General features: G+C 47.5%; 1 protein-coding gene across 1 annotated transcript in view; it reads right to left on the bottom strand.

The window, feature by feature from the left end:
- PTPN18 (protein tyrosine phosphatase non-receptor type 18) overlaps positions 1–19231 on the bottom strand; it is a 43312-nt gene that overhangs the window by 1209 nt on the left and 22872 nt on the right. Inside the window, exons 8-15 of the mRNA XM_056864766.1 lie at positions 17814–17956; positions 16114–16180; positions 13492–13569; positions 10321–10410; positions 6860–6939; positions 4644–4963; positions 3159–3241; positions 2390–2417 (exon numbers count right to left, since the gene is read on the bottom strand). Coding sequence (XP_056720744.1) covers positions 2390–2417; positions 3159–3241; positions 4644–4963; positions 6860–6939; positions 10321–10410; positions 13492–13569; positions 16114–16180; positions 17814–17956 — 889 coding nt within the window. The remainder of the gene's footprint in view (positions 1–2389; positions 2418–3158; positions 3242–4643; positions 4964–6859; positions 6940–10320; positions 10411–13491; positions 13570–16113; positions 16181–17813; positions 17957–19231) is intronic.

Raw genomic sequence — 19231 nt, 5'->3', positions numbered from 1 at the left:
GCGTTGTGTGCTTTAGTAGGGAGGGATTATATGTTGAGATATCCTGAGAGAATCGGCCTCAAGAGAAAGTAGAATTCGAAAGCCCTTCCTTCGGAGGTTTTGGAGGGCAGCTATAGCAAAGTGCCATCCTCAAATAGAACATGTAGACGCTAACACGATAAAGCTGAAACCATTACAACATATTATCATGGAGTGTCCTATATTTCATGAGCTGAGGGCCAGTTTCTTTACTCCATTATTTAAAAATTTGGACATGTCCAACGAGACATCTGGTGGTACAAGGGCTCAGGTGATGCGGCTATTGTCGGATATAAACGATTCTATTCCTCTCTAGCTAAATTTATAGGGGCAGTAATTATGTATCAGAAGAATAACACTAAGGAATTTTTTCTTTGTTTTCTGCTCAAGGCTATAGCTGTATGAGCAGTACTTGATAGGTAGATGAGGGCCATTTATGCAAGGTACATTTTGATGCTTGCTTACAGATCTTTTTAAAAATTTGACTTTAAAAATGCCTATTCATGGTCCCGACGCAAAAGGAGAAATTCCACCACCACCACCACCCCATTCGCCTGCTCCTTCGTTCCTGTTTGCATAGCCATTAGCATGGGCATAGCTAATGCCCCGCTGTTGTTTTGCATGGTTCCTTCAGGGGATTCTTTGCAGCGGGGATGGCGCAAACACCAAAGGTAGCATCAAAGGGGCTCTTAAGTAATGCGAAGCAGGTACGTGCCGGCTTCGCAGTCACTTTGGGAATGACGGTTCAGCGTGAAAAATGCAAAAAAAACAACAACACACGGAGCAATTCAGCCTGGAACGCACTGCTAATTACCATGCATAAATAGCCATAGAATTCTGTTTGGATTGAGCCACCGCGCATCTATTTTGCCTGTCTTGCACAATTAATGTGGCTTTTCTTTGAAAGGGCAAAGAGATGGGAGGTTGACATGGCCATGCCTGACTACTAGGGGGCGCTCTGTGGCTTCTGTGAATAATTTGGCAGGTGTTTCTTTACACGCTTTCAAGCCTCTCCTGCCATAACACCGAGAAACCTGCTTAAAGAATGAATAGAAAAATGTGCAGGAGGCCCACCTAAAATAGGAAAGCCCCGAGTTATGTTCTGAGCTCTCCAGAAGGATGCTGGGTGGTGGAAGGGGATATAAATGGGTCTTAATCCGAGTACAAATGAATAAAATTGGATAAAAGAATCCCAAGTCATACCATTCACGATATCTGATTGCTAACTGCAAAGACCTTGCAACTGATTCAATTATTTTGGGGTTTCTGTGGTCATAAGATAGGACTTCCTGATTTCATTAGAAAGCCATTCCCTGTTTATAAACAGCGGGTCAGTGAATTGGGATTGGCTGCAAGTGTAGAAGGAACAATTGAAAAGGACATGCACAAGTGATTCTTTTTCACCTAAATGGGTATTATAAATATGGTGCGGCTCAGTGCTAATTTTGCTGAATTTCACCAGATCTTCAGACTCTTTCCAGCCGCCGGCAATCCGTTTAAGCGAGCAGAGCGTGCCCTCTGCAGAATGAAAGGATGTAGTGGCCTAGCTTGGCTTGTGGCGAGATGCGGCTGCCTCTGGGATGGAGCAGCCATGGATAGCTTGCCAGCCAACTTTAACATCGTAGAATCATAGAGCTGAAAGGGACCACCAGGGTCATCTAGTCCAACCCCCTGCACAATGCAGGAAATTCACAACTACCCCCCTACACTCCCAGTGACCCCTACTCCATGCCCAGAAGATGGCCAAGATGCCCTCCCTCTCATGATCTGCCTAAGGTCATACAATCAGCGTTGCTGACAGATGGCCATCTAGCCTCTGCTTAAAAACCTCCAGGGAAGGAGAGCTCACCACCTCCCAAGGAAGCCTGTTCCACTGAGGAACCACTCTAACTGTTAGGAAATTCTTCCTAATGTCTTGACGGAAACTCTTTTGATTTAATTTCAACCCGTTGGTTCTGGTCTGACCTGGGGAAACAGAAAACAACTCGGCACCCTCCTCTATATGACAGCCCTTCAAGTACTTCAAGATGGTTATCATATCCCCTTTCAGTCTTCTCCTCTTCAGGCTAAACATACCCAGCTCTTTCACTAGTCCCCTCGAACTGGGCCTTTAATATAAGTTTGATCGGTGGCCAACCATCAGGTCCACGCATGAAAAGCTTTGACTGCCCATTTCCGCGCGTTAAGCCTCTACTAAAGGGACAAGACTTATTATTTTTTTCTGGCCGGATGACAGGATGCTGAACGGCAAGTAGTTTCTGCCTCTGTTTCAAAGCACTGAGATGCATCTTCAGACGCAGGCCTCATTCCATTCCCCCGTCCTCCCAAAGAAGAATACATGATATCATTCCGTTCCCCCTTTCTGTTTCACCTTTTTTCCCAGGCGATGAAATAAAAACCTGAAATAAAAGAGAAGAAGAAAGGTATTTGAAAGAAAACGAACTTGCCCATGGACACGACGTTTGGGACCCCTGCATTAGACTACCATAGCTCAGTTCTGGAGCTCGGCCTCTTTATTTTTGGCAGAGGCTATTGAACACATGAAGCTGCCTTCTACTGAATCAGCCCTTTGGTCCATCAAAGTCAGTACTGTCTACTCAGACTGGCAGCGGCTCTCCAAAGTCTCAGGCAGAGGTATTTCACATTACCTACCTGACTAGTCCCTTTAACTGGAGATGCCGGGGATTGAACCTGGGACCTTCAGCATGCCAAGCAGATGTTCTACCACTGAGCCACAGCTCCTCCCCTAAAGGTAAAGGTAGTCCCCTGTGCAAGCAACGAGTCATTATTGACCCATGGGATGACGTCACATCCAGACCTTTACTAGGCAGACTATATTTACGGGGTGGTTTGCCATTGCCTTCCCCAGTCATGTACACTTTACCCCCAGCAAGCTGGGTACTCATTTGACCGACCTCGGAAGGATGGAAGGCTGAGTCAACCTTGAGCCAGCAACCTGAAACCAACTTCGGTTGGGATCGAACTCAGGTTGTGAGCAGAGCTTTGGACTGCAGCGTACCACTTTGCGCTAAGGGACCTGGGACCTTCTGCATGCCAAGCAGATGCTCTACCACTGAGCCACGAGACCTGTTCACTGCCACATTTTGATGCGGGAACCTGGCATAACGCAGGCTACTTACTGGGGGCATCAAGTTCCTCAGGAAGTTTTTGCCAAGTCCGTTGGAATGAGATGGGGGCGTGGTAGCTCTAGAAGAGGTATCAGCTGCAGAGGAGAGATGGTAACAGAAGAAGAAGAGTTGGTTTTTCTCTACCGCTTAAGGGAGACTCAAACCGGCTTCCAATCACCTTCCCTCCCCCTCCCCGCAACAGACACCCTGTGAGGCAGGTGGGGCTGAGAGAGCTGTGACTAGCCCAAGGTCAGCCAGCTGGCTTCATGTGGAGGAGTGGGGAAAGAAATCCAGTTCACCAGATTATCCTCTGCCACTCATGTGGAGTGGGGGAATCAAACCCGGTTCTCCAGATCAGAGTCCACCGCTCCAAACCACCGCTCTTAACCCCCACACCATGCTGGAACAGGAACTTTCAGTCTATTATAGAGGATGCTACCATCCTTTCCCCAAGAAGAACAATCTATATTTGATTAATGTTTAGATTTTTTTGTAACAACACTGGGCTGGCCTAGGGATTTGTGTATTTTTCTACTAGACCTGCGCATCAGAGAAAAGCCCTGCCAGTGACCAGTAAACCATTCTGCAATATGCCTCCCCCTTCATCCCCTTGAGGACTAGAATCTTCTTTGCTGGCATTAGATTTTGTCAATTTTGGCGGGATGTTATCTTTGGGGTGTGCAAAGAACCATCAAATCATAGCCGACTTGTGGCAACCCCAGCAAGGGGCTTTCAAGGCAAGTGAGAAGAAGAAGAAGAGTTGGTTTTTATATGCCGTCTTTCTCTACCACTTCAGGAAGAATCAAACCGGCTCACAATCGCCTTCCCTTCCCCTCCCCACAACAGACACCCCGTGAGGTAGGTAAGGCTGAGAGAGTGTGACTAGCCCAAGGTCACCCAGTTGGGTTCATGTTTCCTCAGAAGTAAGTGTTACAGAGGTCAATGGGATCTGTTCTCAAGTAAATGTGTGCGTAGGTTTGCAGTTGAGGTAGCTTTAGGGAAGCCACAATTCTCTTATTATTTTATTTTATTAAATTTATACCCTGCTCCTACCCCAGCTGAGGCTGGGGAACACAGCGGCTCACATTTAAAATACAGTAAATATACATGTTGATAAAAATATACTATATTCCAATCAAATCCTAATACTAAAATTAGTTGACACTTATCATTGGCGTGCAGGGTATCAGCCCTGGCCTGTCCACACCTGCATTATGGGAAATAATACTGGCCTGCCTTGCAGGGTTGTTGGGAGGGATTGACAGGTCCCTCTTCGCCATGGGCAGGAGGTTTTTGGGGCAGAGTTTTGGGAGAGGAGAGACTTCAATGCCATTAGAGTCCAATGGCCAAAGCGCCCATTTTCCCCAGGCGAACTGATCTCTATCAGCTGGAGATCAGTTGTAATAGCAGGAGATCTCCAGCTAGTACCTGGAGGTTGGCAACCCTAGCTGTATAAGAACTCTCCCACACATACAAGATGCTATTCTTGCACATTACCTGGAGCAGATGTGTTAACAGTGGCGTATTCACAGGCTGAGCTGGGGGGTGGCCGCCTTATGGGGCTTCCAGGCAGCGAATGGCTGGCTTGTAACCCCACAAAGGCGTTGGGGTCAACCGTTGAGGAGTCAGGGACGTTGCTGGCCCGAGGCGTCACAGAAGCGTACAGGGGTGCGGCTCCGTCTTGCCGGGCCTCACCGGTGGGAGAAGGCACTCCTCCGCTTCGCCGGAGCTTGTTCACAACCGCGTAGGTATCCCCCATCTTTGGTGGCAGTTCCGGAAGAGCTGAAGGGGTGGGATCGGTGGGCACCGAGATACTCCTGGAATAGAGAATACAGAATCCCGCCATGTCTTCATCAACTTTTTGGGGCAAAGAATCAGCCACACCTCATTTGTCAAGGAACAAACAGGTATTCTTTATATATATTTATATATATATATATAAATTTTTATTAATTTTTATAATATAAAACAAAAGCAACAATAAAAAATACAAAAATAAAAATAACAAAAATACAAAATGCAAGAGTACATACAATTATTTTAAATATTTTGAATATTTGTTACAGTAAAATTACAGTAATGTAAAGTACTCTTAATACCCACCACCCACCCTAATCCATGTATCCCACCACCAAACAGGTATTCTTAACCCTGTCTCCCCCTTCCTGCTGTACAGCCCCCTTATCATTGCTCACGGTCCCCTGTCTTCCGGGAGCTGCATTTCTTGGAGATGGGGGGGGGGGGGGGGAAGGCTGGAAATTCCCATTCTGCCACTGGAAAATTAAGCCCCATGTGGTAGGTGAGACTGAGAGGATGACAGGCCCAAGGTCACCCAGAGAGCCAGCGTGGGTAGTGGTTAAGAGCCGTGGTCTGGAGCAGTGGAGTCTGATCTGGAGACCTGGGTTTGATTCCCCACTCTTCCACAAGAGTCGGGGAGGCTAATCTGGTGAACTGGATTTGTTTCCCCACTCCTCCACGTGAAGCCAGCTGGGTGAGCTTGGGCTAGTCACAGCTCTCTCAGCCCCACCTACCTCACTGGGTGTCTGTTGTGGGGAGGGGAAGGGAAGGGAAGGTGATTGGAAGCCGGTTTGATTCTTCCTTAAGCGGTAGAGAAAGCATACAAAAAACCAACTCTTCTTCTCTCTTCTTCTCTTCCATGGTAGAGTGGGGATTCAAAACTGGTTTTAAATTGATTTATTTCATTTATAGCCCTGCCTTTCTGGCCGAGTCTAGTCAGACTCTAACCACTGTGCAACACGGGCTCTCTTAAAGGATGAAATATAGTGGGCACGTAGCCAATACAAGCTCTGCCAACTTGCCATGTCTGTCTGGTACATATTGGAGGATACTATACCACTGAGTTTGCAGGAACGGGCGTCGGCGTCCAGGTGAGGCATGGAGTTCTCCTGAATTACAAGTGACCTCCAGATTACAGAGATCAGTTCCCTATAGCAAATGGTAACTTTGGATGGTGGACTCTATGGCATTATACTCCACTGAAGTCCCTCCCCAAACCCTTCCCTTCCCAGGATCCACCCTCAAATCTCCAGGAATTTCCCAGTCTGGGGTTGGCAACCCTATCAGGATAAGCCATAGCTTCAAACATCCAAGTCATAAATAAAGACAATAATCACCCAAACCCTCTGAACAAGCTTTAAAACACCAACTTTAAAATGCCAACATACATAACCAGCTGTCAGGGAAAACTACATTGTACTACTCAAAAGGATTTTTGTGAAAGAAACTGTTTATGGGCTTTCTTAAAAGAAGAACAGTTGGTTTTTATATGCCAACTTTCTCTACAATTTAAGGAAGAATCAAACCGACTTACAATCACCTTCCCTTCCCCCCAGCAGACACCCTGTGAGGTAGGTGGGGCTGAGAGAGCTGTGACTAGCCCAAGGTCACCCAGCTGGCCTCGTGTGTAGGAGTGGGGAAACAAATCCAGCTCACCAGATTAGCGTCCGCCGCTCAAGTGGAGGAGTGGGGAATCGAACTCGGCTCTCCAGATCAGAGTCCGCCGCTCCGAACCACTGCTCTTAAACACTACACCACGCTGGGTCTCCTGCTGCAAAGTTGTGCCAGCCAGGCCTCCCTGTGCGGGGGTTGCCATAACTCAGGGCCCACAATAGGAGAGGCCCTGTTTGTCTATAGCACCCTTTCCCGTGTCAGCTATCTATCCCGTAAGATCGATCCCCAAACACATTTCTTACCGGAGGATGGTGCTTCGTTTGAGCAGGGGCACCGCCGGATGCCGGAAGGAGAGGGCGTCGTCATACAGAGGAAGACGGTTCTGTGCAAAACAGAAGAAAAGGGAAATGAGAGAGGTCCTAAACCAGCACAGCTGTTCAGACGTCCGGCTACAGGAAGTGTGTCCATATGCATTAACCCTATATTTCTTAGCGAGAGAGCAGAGAGTAAGGGAGCAAGTTGAGGAAGGTCTACTCAGAAGAAAGTCCCTTGCTATCCAATGGGGATTACCTCCATGGCAGGTCGAGAGAGCTAGATCGTAACTCTGGATCAGCATTCAGTTGTTCCTTATCTGCCTCTGAATGTAGGGAGAGACCTGAACATTGTTTTTTACATGGTCATGCCAGCAAAACTCCAGGGAAAGGGGGCTTTCCTTACTCCATTGCTAAGCTTCCTTCCCCCCCGCCCCCAATTTCAGACATTTAATATTTTCTTAGCATTTGTCACTAAATAATGTTCACGTCTGTGGGTATTCTGTAGGAAAATAATGACAACTCAAACCCACATTTTGGGCTACGCTGTAAACCACAGTGACTCCAATTTAGGTCCCAGATATAGTGTCTGGAGGGTCAAGACACTCCTCCCCCCACCTCCGGTCATCTTTTCACAGATTTTCACTTTACACTTTTTCAGCTTCAGCTTTGCAAATATTTTCACTGCCGATCCCTAATAATACTTTTATTATGCAGAGTTTTAAACTTGCATTATCGTCACGGTTACCAGTGACCTCTGTACCCAAATATTTGGAATAATAATCTGAATTTGCCTTGGTGATCACTCGACTTACTGTGGGGATATAAAATTATATCCAGCCATAAGGAAATAGCAGATAAGGCCACAATAATGACTCCAGTGTCCTTACTCTCTTTTGTTCCTTACACTAAGGCATGGCAGTTGTCCATGTAGAAGTAGGGTTGCCAACCTCCAGGGGGTGGCTGGTGATCTCCTGCTGTTACAACCAATCTCCAGGAGGCAGAGATCAGTCCACCTGGAGAAAATGACCGCTTTGGAAGGTGGACTCTATGGCATTATACTTCATTGAAGGCCTTCCTCTCCCCAAAACCCGCCCTCCTCAGGCTCCACCCCCAAAATCTCCAGGCATTTCTCAACCCGGAGTTGGCAACCCTAATGTTTTGAGCATCCCTAGGTGAGAAATGGGTTAGCTTTAACTAGCTGGGTCAACTGATCAGATCTTTGGCAGCATGAGGATGTCCAGTAGGGTTGCCAGGCCCTTCCCTCTCACCGTGTCCCCACAGCAAGGGGGGAAACTTTCAAAAATCTAGGGTTGCCAAACTCTAGGCAGGGCCTGAAGATCTCCTGAAATTATATCTGATCTCCAGACAGCAGAGTTCCAGTTCCCCTGGAGAAAATGGCAGCTTTGGGGGGGTGGACTCTATGGAAATATGCCCTGCTGAAGAAGAAGAAGAAGAGTTGGTTTTTATATGCCGACTTCCGCTTAAGGGAGACTCAAACCGGCTTACAATCACCTTCCCTCCCCACAACAGACACCCTGTGAGGTAGGTGGGGCTGAGAGAATGTGACTTGTCCAAGGTCACCCAGCAGGCCTCATGTGCAGGAGTGGGGAAACAAATCCAGTTCACCAGATTAGCCTCCGCCGCTCATGTGGAGGAGTGGGGAATCAAACCAGGTTCTCCGGATCAGAGTCCACCGCTCCAAACCACCACTCTTAACCACGACACCACGCTGGCTCTCCCCTCTGCAAACCACACTGGATCTCCCCTCTGCACACTGGCTTTTCCCTCTGCAAGCCCTCCTCTCCCCTGGCTCTGCCCCCAAATCTGCAGGTATTTCCGAACCCGCACTTGGCAACCCTACAAAATATCACTGGCTGGATCCCTGTCTTGCTTCGCTCTCTTCCTTACCACCAGGTCCCTCCCAACCCCACAAGACCTACCTTACAGCCGCAAAGCCATGAGGATCTTGCCAAATGTGGTATCAGGGTTACAAAGCTGGGACTTTGCATAAATGATACACACTGACTGTATTTATGAGGAAGTGAGACGACGGTAAGAAAGGAACTTCCTCAAAGCTTCTGCAGAACAGATGTAAGTGTGTGGGCGTAAGAGGAGGGGGGGCCTTTGCTTTATGTCAGGTTGCCAACCTCCAGTTGGGGGCCTGGAGCTCTCCTAGAATTACAACCGATCCACAGCCGACAGAGATCAATTCCCCTAAAGAAAACCACTGCTTTGGAGGGTGGTCTCTATGGCATTATACACCACTAAAGCCCCTCCCAGGGTTGCCAGCTCCGGGTTGAGAAATACCTGGAGATTTTGGGGATGGAGCCTGAGGAGGGGAGGGACCTCAATGGGGTATAATGCCATAGATTCCACCTTCCAAAGTGGTAGGGTTGCCAACCTCCAGGTACTAGCTGGAGTTTCCTGTGATCTCCAGCTGGGTTGCCAGGTCCCTCTTCACCACTGGCGGGTGGTTTTTGGGGTGGAGCCTGAAGAGGGTGGGGTTTGTCAGCTCCAGGTTGGGAAATACCTGAGATTTTGGAGGTGGAGTCTGAGGAGGGCGGGGTTTGGGGAGGGACTTCAATTCCATAGAGTCCAATTGCTACAGCTGCCATTTTCTTCAGGTGAAATCTCTATTGGCTGGAGATCAGTTGTAACAGCAGGAGATCTTCAGCCACCACCTGGAGGTTGGCAACCCTATCTCCAGCTGCTAGAGATCAGTTACCCTGGAGAAAATGGCAGCTTTGGCAATTGGACTCTATGGCATTGAAGTCCCTCCCCACCCCAAACCCTCCCCTCCTATGACTCCACCCCAAAAATCTCCAGGTATTTCCCAACCCGGAGCTGGCAACCCTACAAAGCGGCCATTTCCTCCAGGTGAACTGATCTTTGTCGCCTGGAGATCAGTTGTAATAGCAGGAGATCTCCAGCTAGTACCTGGAGGTTGGCAGGAGATTGGCAACCCTAGGTATAATGCCATAGAGTCCATCTTCCAAAGTGGCCATTCTCTCCAGGTGAACTGATCTCTGTTGCCCGGAGATCAGTTGTAATAGCAGGAGATCTCCAGCTAGTACCTGGAGGTTGGCAACCCTAGGTATAATGCCATAGAGTCCATCTTCCAAAGTGGCCATTCTCTCCAGGTGAACTGATCTCTGTCACTTGGAGATCAGTTGTAATAGCAGGAGATCTCCAGCCACCACCTGGAGATTGTCAACAGTACAGCAGGTGCATGTTCATAAGCCGGTTTCAGTGACACCCAGTAACAGCAGAAGGCTGAAACCAGAATGGAGTGGCCAGTGAAGGAGAAAACCAAGTCCACAGCTAAACAGGGCAATGGCCTAGAGAGGCCACCATGGTTGAGGAGAACAAACCAATTCAGGGGGTGTTTCCTACAGCTCTGTGGAAAAAGCTGGAATAGCCCCAGGGCTTCTTTTCAACCTGTCTCTTACCTCCTTGAGGTTTTCATAGTTTGGGACAGAGATGCCCAAGGCAGCCCGGAACATTTCAATAACTGCACGATAGACAAACTCGTACTGCTCCTGCCAAGAAGAAGAGGAGACGGATATGAGAAGAGAGCTATCTCTTTTTGTATAAATTGGTCTTTGACCGTAATAAACGAATGAATGAATGAATGAATGAGAAGAGAGCTGCGGTTCGTCTCCATGTAAAAACCAGCTCTCGAGGTTCAGCTGACGTCTAGCGTCAGACGGAATGTGTTGACACTTGATTGTATAAAAGGGTATATCAGCCCAGCGACATCAAGTACAACAGATGGAGGCCAGGTCTGTCCAGGATATGAAGCTGAATGAGTGGGTACAATCTGGTTAGTGTTTAGCTCAAGTCTCAGTTGCCAACAGACTGAAGGGGGAAAAAATGTCCTGTCTCTTAAACAGAGGCTTAACAGGATGTTTTGTTCCAGGTGATGGCATTTGAACACATGAAGCTGCCTTCTACTGAATCAGACCCTTGGTCCATCAAAGTCAGTATTGTCTGCTCAGACCGGCAGCGGCTCTCCAGGGTCTCAGGCGGGGGTCTTTCACATCACCTCCTTGCCCTGGTCCCTTTAACTGGAGATGCCAGGGACTGAACCTGGGACCTTCTGCATTGCCAAGCAGATGCTCTGCCACTGAGCCACAGCCCTCCCCAATTACAGTTTTGTAAAATGCACGCACCCCCCGTTTTCCGGGGCTGTTTTGTATTGATTCTGTTTTTCGTACTGTTGGGTGACCTTGGGCCAGTCACAGTTCTCTCAGCCCCACCTACCTTGCAGGGTGTCTGTTGTGGGGAGGGGAAGGTGATTGTAAGCCGGTTTGAGTCTCCCTTAAGTGGTAGAGAACGTCAGCATATAAAAACCAACTCTTCTTCTTTTTCTTGATTCAATTTCAACCCATTGGTTCTGGTTCCATCTTCTGGGGCAACAGAAAACAACTCCGCCCTGTCTTTTCTATGACAGCCCTTCAAGTACTTGAAGATGGTTTTCATGAACACATGAACACATGAAGCTGCCTTCTACTGAATCAGACCCTTGGTCCATCAGTCAGTATTGTCTGCTCAGACCGGCAGCGGCTCTCCAGGGTCTCAGGCGGGGGTCTTTCCCATCACCTACTTGCCTAGTCCCTTTAACTGGAGATGCCAGGATTGAACCTGGGACCTTCTGCATGCCAAGCAGATGCTCTACCCCCACTGAACCACCCCCCTGCCATGAAAACCTTTGCTTGCCCATTTCCACATATTAAACTTTTATTAAAGGGGTAGGATATTGTTCTCCAGGCCTGCTGGTAACCGTAAACTTCTTAGTGGGTCCCACTGAATTCTGTGAGACAAAGTCAAGAGGGTGCCGCGGACACCAGGGGAGAATTGCCAAAGCGGCCATTTTCTCCAGGGGAACTGATCTCTATCACCTGGAGATCAGTTGTAATAGCGCCACCTGGAGGCTAATAAATGCAAAAGCTTGTGCTAGACTCATTGAAGAATGTACAGAAAAGTAGCACTAATGACTAAATGGAAACTGTTCAAACAATGCTTATAACAATAAATATGTAACCAAACCACGACTGTGTATATTGATTCTATCACAATGTGCAATATATATGCTCTTAGAAAATCACACTTGCTGTGATGCAAGGTTACAACAAATAACAAGTATACAAAAATTACACCTCCAACAACATAGCAAACAACTTTGCAAACTGCAATTGACATTGACAAAGTTCCAAAGCGTACAAATGGTAACTCAATAGGTCCCAGCACTATGTGTGTGTGTGATAAGTGTCGTCAAGTCGCTGAAAGTCCTCCAAAATGTCCTATCTTTGACAGCCTTGTTCAGATCTTGCAAATTGAAGGCTGTGGCTTCCTTTAGTGAGACAATCCATCTCTTGCTGGGCCTTCCTCTTTTCCTGCTGCCCTCAACTTTTCCTAGCATGACTGTCTTTTCCAGTGACTCTTGTCGTCTCATGACATGACCAAAATACGACAGCCTCAGTTTAGTCATTTTAGCTTCTAGGGTCAGTTCAGGCTTGATTTGATCTATAACCCACTGATTTGTTTTTTTGGCAGTCCGCGGAATCTGTAACACTCTCCTCCAACACCACATTTCAAAGGAATCTATTTTCTTCCTATCAGCTTTCTTCACTGTCCAGCTTTCACACCCATACATAGTAATAGGGAATACGATGGCATGAATTATTCTAGTCTTGGTGGCCAGTGACACATCCTTACACTTCAAAATATTTTTTAGCTCCTTCATGGCTGCCCTTTCCAGTCTCAATCTCCTTCTGATTTCTTGGCTGCAGTCTCCCTTTTGGTTGATGGTGGAACCAAAGCACTATACAAACATCCTAAATTGGAAGCAGAAGCACGCAGAAAAAATCGTAGTGAGACCAACTAATGAAGAGATGGTGTTCCTGTAAAAGCCTCTATTCACTGAGATTTCTTTGGTCCTGGTCTTCCATTCAAAACCATTAACTAGCGCGAAATGCATGCCAATGAAGTAGAGAATCCAGTGTCAGTCACTCTGAACGGACGGCATAGTCCAGAGAGACCAGGACCGAAGAAACCTAGGTGAAAAGGGGATTTAACCGGAACCCCTTCTCTTTGTTAGTTGGGCTCACTATGATTTTTTCTACGTGCTCCTACTTCCAATTTAGGATGTTTGTATAGTGCTGGAACCTATGGGGTTATCATTTGTAACACATTGGGACTTTGTCAATGTCAATTGCAGTTTGCAAAGTAGTTTGCTATGATGTTGTTGGGGTAAATTTTGTATACTTGTGTGTTATTTGTTGTAACCTTGTATCACAGTAAGTGAGATTTTCTAAGAGCATATATATTGCACGTTGTGATAAAATCAATATACACAATTGTGGTTTGGTTATATATTTTTTGTTATAAGCGTTGTTTGAACCACCTGGAGGTTGGCAACCCTGCTTTAGACCCTTACTGGGGAGACAAGCAGCATATAAATATCTAAATAATAATAAAGATGGAGAGTCTCTATATCACTTTTGTCCCCCGATACTGAGAGTCAAGCGGGCAGGCAGGACTGCAGGGAAGGGACGCAACGAAGGGTGTTAAATATAGCACAGCGGGAATGAGGAAGGAAGCAATGCTTGTGGGCTCACCTGGGTCTGAACGGCAGCCGGCCTCTGCTTCCTCATTTCTAGGACGACATCAAAAATGCTGAAGTGCGGAGGGATTCTCTGAAAAAATAGGAGAGAACATGACACTAGGGGATACTCCAGGCTAGCATTTTCAGAGTTAAGTATTTTAGTTAGGGTCTTTTCATTTTCCCTTCTGTTTTACTAATGGGGACTCGGGCTGATCTCGGGGGAGATTGAAGAATCGCGTTACAACAGGATTGGGAAGACCCAGACATTGTGCGGGCTGGGAGCGAGGTTATCTCTAGGGGACGGAAAACTCATGCATAACCCCAACAAAAAACCGAGTCAGTCCAGCAAAGGAAGTATGTCAAAGTGCCCATGCATAAAAGACTGTTGACAGTCTGAGTTGACAATACTGCCTTTGATGGAACAAGGGTCTGATTTAGCATAATGTTCATGTGAAACAAAAAAGCTACATTAAACTTTTTACTCAAACGGGCTAGATTTCTACCTGCATGGAGTGATTTTTTAAACATAGGGAAGGATTCGAAAACATGTCTCTCTTGCAGCAGTCTGAAATTGTCATCTCGAATCTAGAACCTCCCGCTTTCATGTTCTGTGCAGTGTGTCCAAGGGCTCTGAACAAAGACGTCCAGGGAAAAGGGAACTCCCCAACCCTCAGGGAAACTCACAAAGGACGCTCCAGAACACACCTTGGTTACACCCCATAAGAAAAGTATGTGAAGAGATGATGGGTGTGAAGTGGCCTTTTGGGGTTGGGCAACTGGGACCCCACATTTCTCTGAAGGAACAGGAATTCTCACCGCTCTCAAATGTGATCATTTAAAAGAAGTGCATATAAAAGACAAGGCTGACTCAGCCTTCCATCCTTCCGAGGTCGGTCAAATGAGTACGCAGCTTGCTGGGGGTAAAGGGAAGACGACTGGGGAAGGCACTGGCAAACCACCCCGTAAACAAAAAAGTCTGGCTTGGAAACGTCGAGATGTGATGTCACCCCATGGGTCAGGAATGACCCGGTACTTGCACAGGGGACCTTTAACTTTTACCTTTACCTATAAAAGAAGTACCTATAAAAGAAGTACTCTACGGAAACCATAGAGTTCTGGGGGAAATGTGCTAGAGTGTCCCCGTAGCTTCTGGAGTTAGGGTTGCCAGGTCCCTCTTCGCCACCGGCAGGAGGTTTATGGGACCGAGCATGAGGAGGGTGGGGTTTGGGGAGGGGAGGGACTTCAATCCCATAGAGTCCAATTGCCAAAGCGGCCATTTTCTCCAGGGGAACTGATCTCTATCGGCTGGAGCTGTATGGATTTATGTACCCGGAGCTGTATGGATTTATTTTTCATACTGGCCGCTGGCCATAACAGAAAATGAAAAAAAAAAAGGATAAACAGAAAAGACAGGTACATCAAAGGGAGCACAGCATCTGACCGGCTACCAAAAAGCATAATTTAAAAGTATGCCCTATGAAGTGGGCTGGAGACAGGGAATAGCTTTGAAGAGGTATGTGCCATCATTCCCTTGGGATTGGTACCTTCTTTTGTTTTATCCTTCTCTGTTTCTAGACTCACTTTCTCAGCCCCGAGGGCAGGCGCAGACAACTTCCTGCCTTGAGACCTGGAGCATCAGGACTCGAACTCTCGACTTCCTACCTGTCCAGCAATGACTTGGCTCTCACCAAAGAAGTGCCCTGCAGGCCAGCAAAGATGTCTGTTGAACAACAACAGAGCTTGTCATCAAGTGACAAGCCTGACTTGTATATAGGGTTGCCAACCTTCAGGTACCAGCTGGAGATCTCCTGCTATTGCAACTGATCTCCAGCCGATAGAGATCAGTTCCCCTGGAGAAAATGGCTGCTTTGGCGATTGGACTCTATGGCATTGAAGTCCCTCCCCTCCCCAGGCTCCACCCCCAAAATCTCCAAGTATTTCCCAACCTGGAGCTGGCAACCCTTAGACTAAATAATAAACTTTTTTGGGCAATTTATCTACAGCCATCTTAATTGGTGGGCAATTCCCTGCTATTAACTTAAATTTGGCAACCCTAGCTGTGAGAGAAGAATTGGTTTTTATATGCCGACTTTCTATGCCACTTAAGGCAGAATCAAACCGGCTTACAATAACCTTCCCTTCCCCTCCCCACAACAGACACCCTGTGAGGTAGGTGGGGCTGAGAGAGCTCGAAGAGAGCTGTGGCTAGCCCAAGGTCACCCAGCTGGCTTCATGTGTAGGGGTGGGGAAAAATCCAGTTCACCAGATTAGCCTCTGCCGCTCATGCAGAGGAGTAGGGAATCAAACCGGGTTCTCCAAATCAGAGAGCTCACAAGCCGGCAGGGGAAGAACACACAGGCAGGTGAGAAGGCATGCAGGGAAAGGGGAAAAGGAGAGCCCTGGAAACTCCCTGTCCGGAATCCCTCAGAACCCGGGCCCAGCCCTGACCTGAAGCATTTTTCAGCACACGCCCCGTCACACATGATGTGAAGTCACTGGCGCAGCTGTGCAACACTGTGCATGCCTGCTTGCCAGAATAATCACTAGGCCTAAAAGTACAGGGAGATCAGACCAAATTCACCATGAAGGCATGACTTCTTCTGTGAGCCAGCCTGGACTGGGAAGTGGCAGATACCTGTTTCAGCAGCAGCTGCCGGATGTAGTCCAACGTGCAGATCACACCCGTCCTCCCACAGCCGGCGCTGAAAAACAGGAGAGGACAAAGAGGACTGTGAAAGACAGGTCGTGAAAATCGCTGAGCTTGGTTTCAGATCCACTCAGGGTCAGAACTGCAATGCAAACAGCAGAAGTAGGATTGCCAACTTCCAGGTACTGACAAAAGTATATTGAATGTAACAATGTGCTACCAAGCAATTTGCATATATAAAACAAAGTATTTCCCAGTTCTGGGTGTATAACACTGTGCTAACAAGCCATTGTTATACACCCAATGTTAGCTTGTTAGCACATTGTTATACACCCAGAACTGGGAAATACTTTGTTGTATATATGCAATTGGCTTGGTAGCACATTGTTACATTCAATATACTTTTGTCATTACATATTGTTATCAGCCTGTTTCTGTACTAATTTTCTAACCTTAGGTAATGGTGCAGAGGTGTTGATTTTTGATTGCCTAACCTCCAGGTACTAGTTGGAGATCTCCTGCTATTGCAACTTATCTCCAGCTGATAGAGATCAGATCCCCTGGAGAAAATGGCCGCTTTGGCAATTGGACTCTACGGCATTGAAGTCCCTCTCCTCTCCAAACCTGCCCTCCTCAGGCTCCACCACAAAAACCTCCCGCCGGTGACGAAGAGGGACCTCGCAACCCTAAGCATAAGTCCTCCTTCTAATGTAGGAGCAAACTAGCAGGTTGTTTGGCACAGAGGACCACATTAGACAAATGCCATGTTAGTGAGCTACAGATAATTTATGTGCTAACATGGTAGATGCAGTCAACATTTTTAATCCAGCAAGCATCAGACTGCTGAAATAACAGATTCTCAATATTATGAACAAACACAATATATACGTCATGCATTGTGCAGGAGGACTGATTGCCCTCCCAGGAGAATGGCGGGTGTGAGTGTGTATGACATGTGCGAACACATGAAGTTGCTTGATACCATCAGACCCTTGGTCCATCAAAGACAGTACTAGGGTTGCCAACCTCCAGGTGGTGGTTGGCAAACCTAGCGGGAGATCTCCAGCCAACACTGGAGGTTGGCAACCCTAAGAACCATGCATACCATGAAACCCTGAGCTGTTCAGAGTACAGTCGTTTGTGATAGATAAAGCAGGTTGTGTTTGTCCAGTAGTCACAGCAAGGCTGTGTTGCCATGACTGTTCAGCCTCCATTTGGTTGGCACGAGTCTCTCTGACCCTTCGGTCTGTCACTAACCCACCTGCCCTGCCAATCTCAGGAAGGTGTGGCCAGCTCTTCTCGAAGAAGAAGAAGAGTTGGTTTTTATATGCCGACTTTCTCTACCACTTAAGAATCAAACTGGCTTACAATCACCTTCCCTTCCCCTCCCCACAATAGGCACCCTGTGAGGTAGGTGAGGCTGAGAGAGTGTGACTAGCCCAAGGTCACCCAGCTGGCTTCATGTGTAGGAGCGGGGAAACAAATCCAGTTCACCAGAGTAGCTTTCGCCGCTCATGTGGAGGAGTGGGGAATCAAACCCGGTTCTCCAGATCAGGCTCAACCGCTCCAAACCACCGCTCTTAACCACTACACCACGCTGGCTCAAAGAGCTGTCACCTTCCTTAACCCATGTGGAAGAGGGGAGGCATGGTCCATCCGTCGTGATTCATCCCGAGAGCGCCCCCTACCTGCAGTGCACACTGATGGGAGCGCTGTCCTCGCCCTGCTTGGTCCTCACTTGTTCGATCATGTTAAGGAAGTAGCCGTGGGTGTCGGGGATGCCCCGGTCTGGCCAAGCCACGTACTGGAAATGGGAGATGGTCCGTTCCTCCTGAGACGGGAAAGGCAGTGTTCAACACAGGTCCATGGGGGTATGTGGCCTCTATAGGGGCCCCTCCAAACCTGCAACATGCAGGGATGGATCCAGATTAAATTTTTTGCTCGCACAAGGCACTTCTGTAAGGTTGCCAGCTCCTGTTTGGGAAATTCCTGGGTATTTAGTCTAAGGAAGGCAGGGTTTGAGGAGGGGAAGGGACTTCAGTGGGGTGCAACGCCATAGAGTCCACCCTCCAAAACAGCGGTTTTCTCCAGGGGAACTGACCTCTGTGGTCTGGACAGCACTGTAATTCCAGGAGATCTGCAGGCCCCACCTGGAGTTTGGCAACCCCACAGCTCCTATCAGTGGAGAAAAACACTTCTGCTTCCCCCATTCCTCCTGCAACCCACCGATCTCCTTGAAATGCTCTTCCTGGGAGGACAGGTAGGATTACCTGCTCCAGGTTGAGAAATACTTGGAGATTTAGGAGGTGCAGATTGCAGATGGTGGAGTTTTGGGAGGAGAGGGACTTCAGTGGGATATAATGCCATATAGTCCACTTGCCAAAGCAGCCATTTTCTCCAGGGGAACTGATCTCTGTCGCCTGGAGATCAGTTGTAATAGAGATCTCCAGCCACCACCTGGAGGTTGGCAACCCAACTATAGGGTTGCCAACCTCCAGGTACTACAATAACGGATACACCTGTGCCGTGTTTAACTGCGTTAAAGAAAATGGCGGCACGAGGGCTCAAATACAAAACCACACTGGAACTGAACAAAAATCATGTATTATGCTGAACAGCATTACCTCATGCAAGAACAATACAAAAAAGAAACATGCTCAGCACAGGCATTCAAAATAAACATTCAATGTAACATAAACCAAAAAAGCAAGGACGTAAACGGGGCAAAATGCTCCCAAGGTTCTCAGTGGCAATCAAAAGTGAACGGGAAAAACCCGTTATCAAGGTCCAAGTCTCAAGTCCTAAAAGTCCGTAGTAACAAAAGAAGGAAACAGAGGAGAACGTGTGGCTAGTCGTTGGTGCACGTTTCAAAGGCTTTCTTCAGCTCCAAGATTATAAGGCAACTGTGGCTTTTAAACCAAATTGATGTAGCCAGTTGTCCCGAAGACCGTCCGCAAACTTTAAGACAGTAGAAAATTTAATCTATATCCAGTCAGCAATGTCTTATGGCAGAAGGGACACTAACAATTGCCTCTGGGCCTCATTTGTATGTTTTCGCCCAGTCTTGATATTGGCTCATATTCAAGACAGAACGCAAAGGAAGAAA

The sequence above is a fragment of the Euleptes europaea genome, chromosome 1 (genome assembly GCF_029931775.1).
Source record: "Euleptes europaea isolate rEulEur1 chromosome 1, rEulEur1.hap1, whole genome shotgun sequence".
NCBI classification, from domain to species: Eukaryota; Metazoa; Chordata; class Lepidosauria; order Squamata; family Sphaerodactylidae; genus Euleptes; species Euleptes europaea.
Note: the sequence above shows the minus strand (reverse complement) of the source record. Positions and strands in the feature narration are given on the sequence as shown.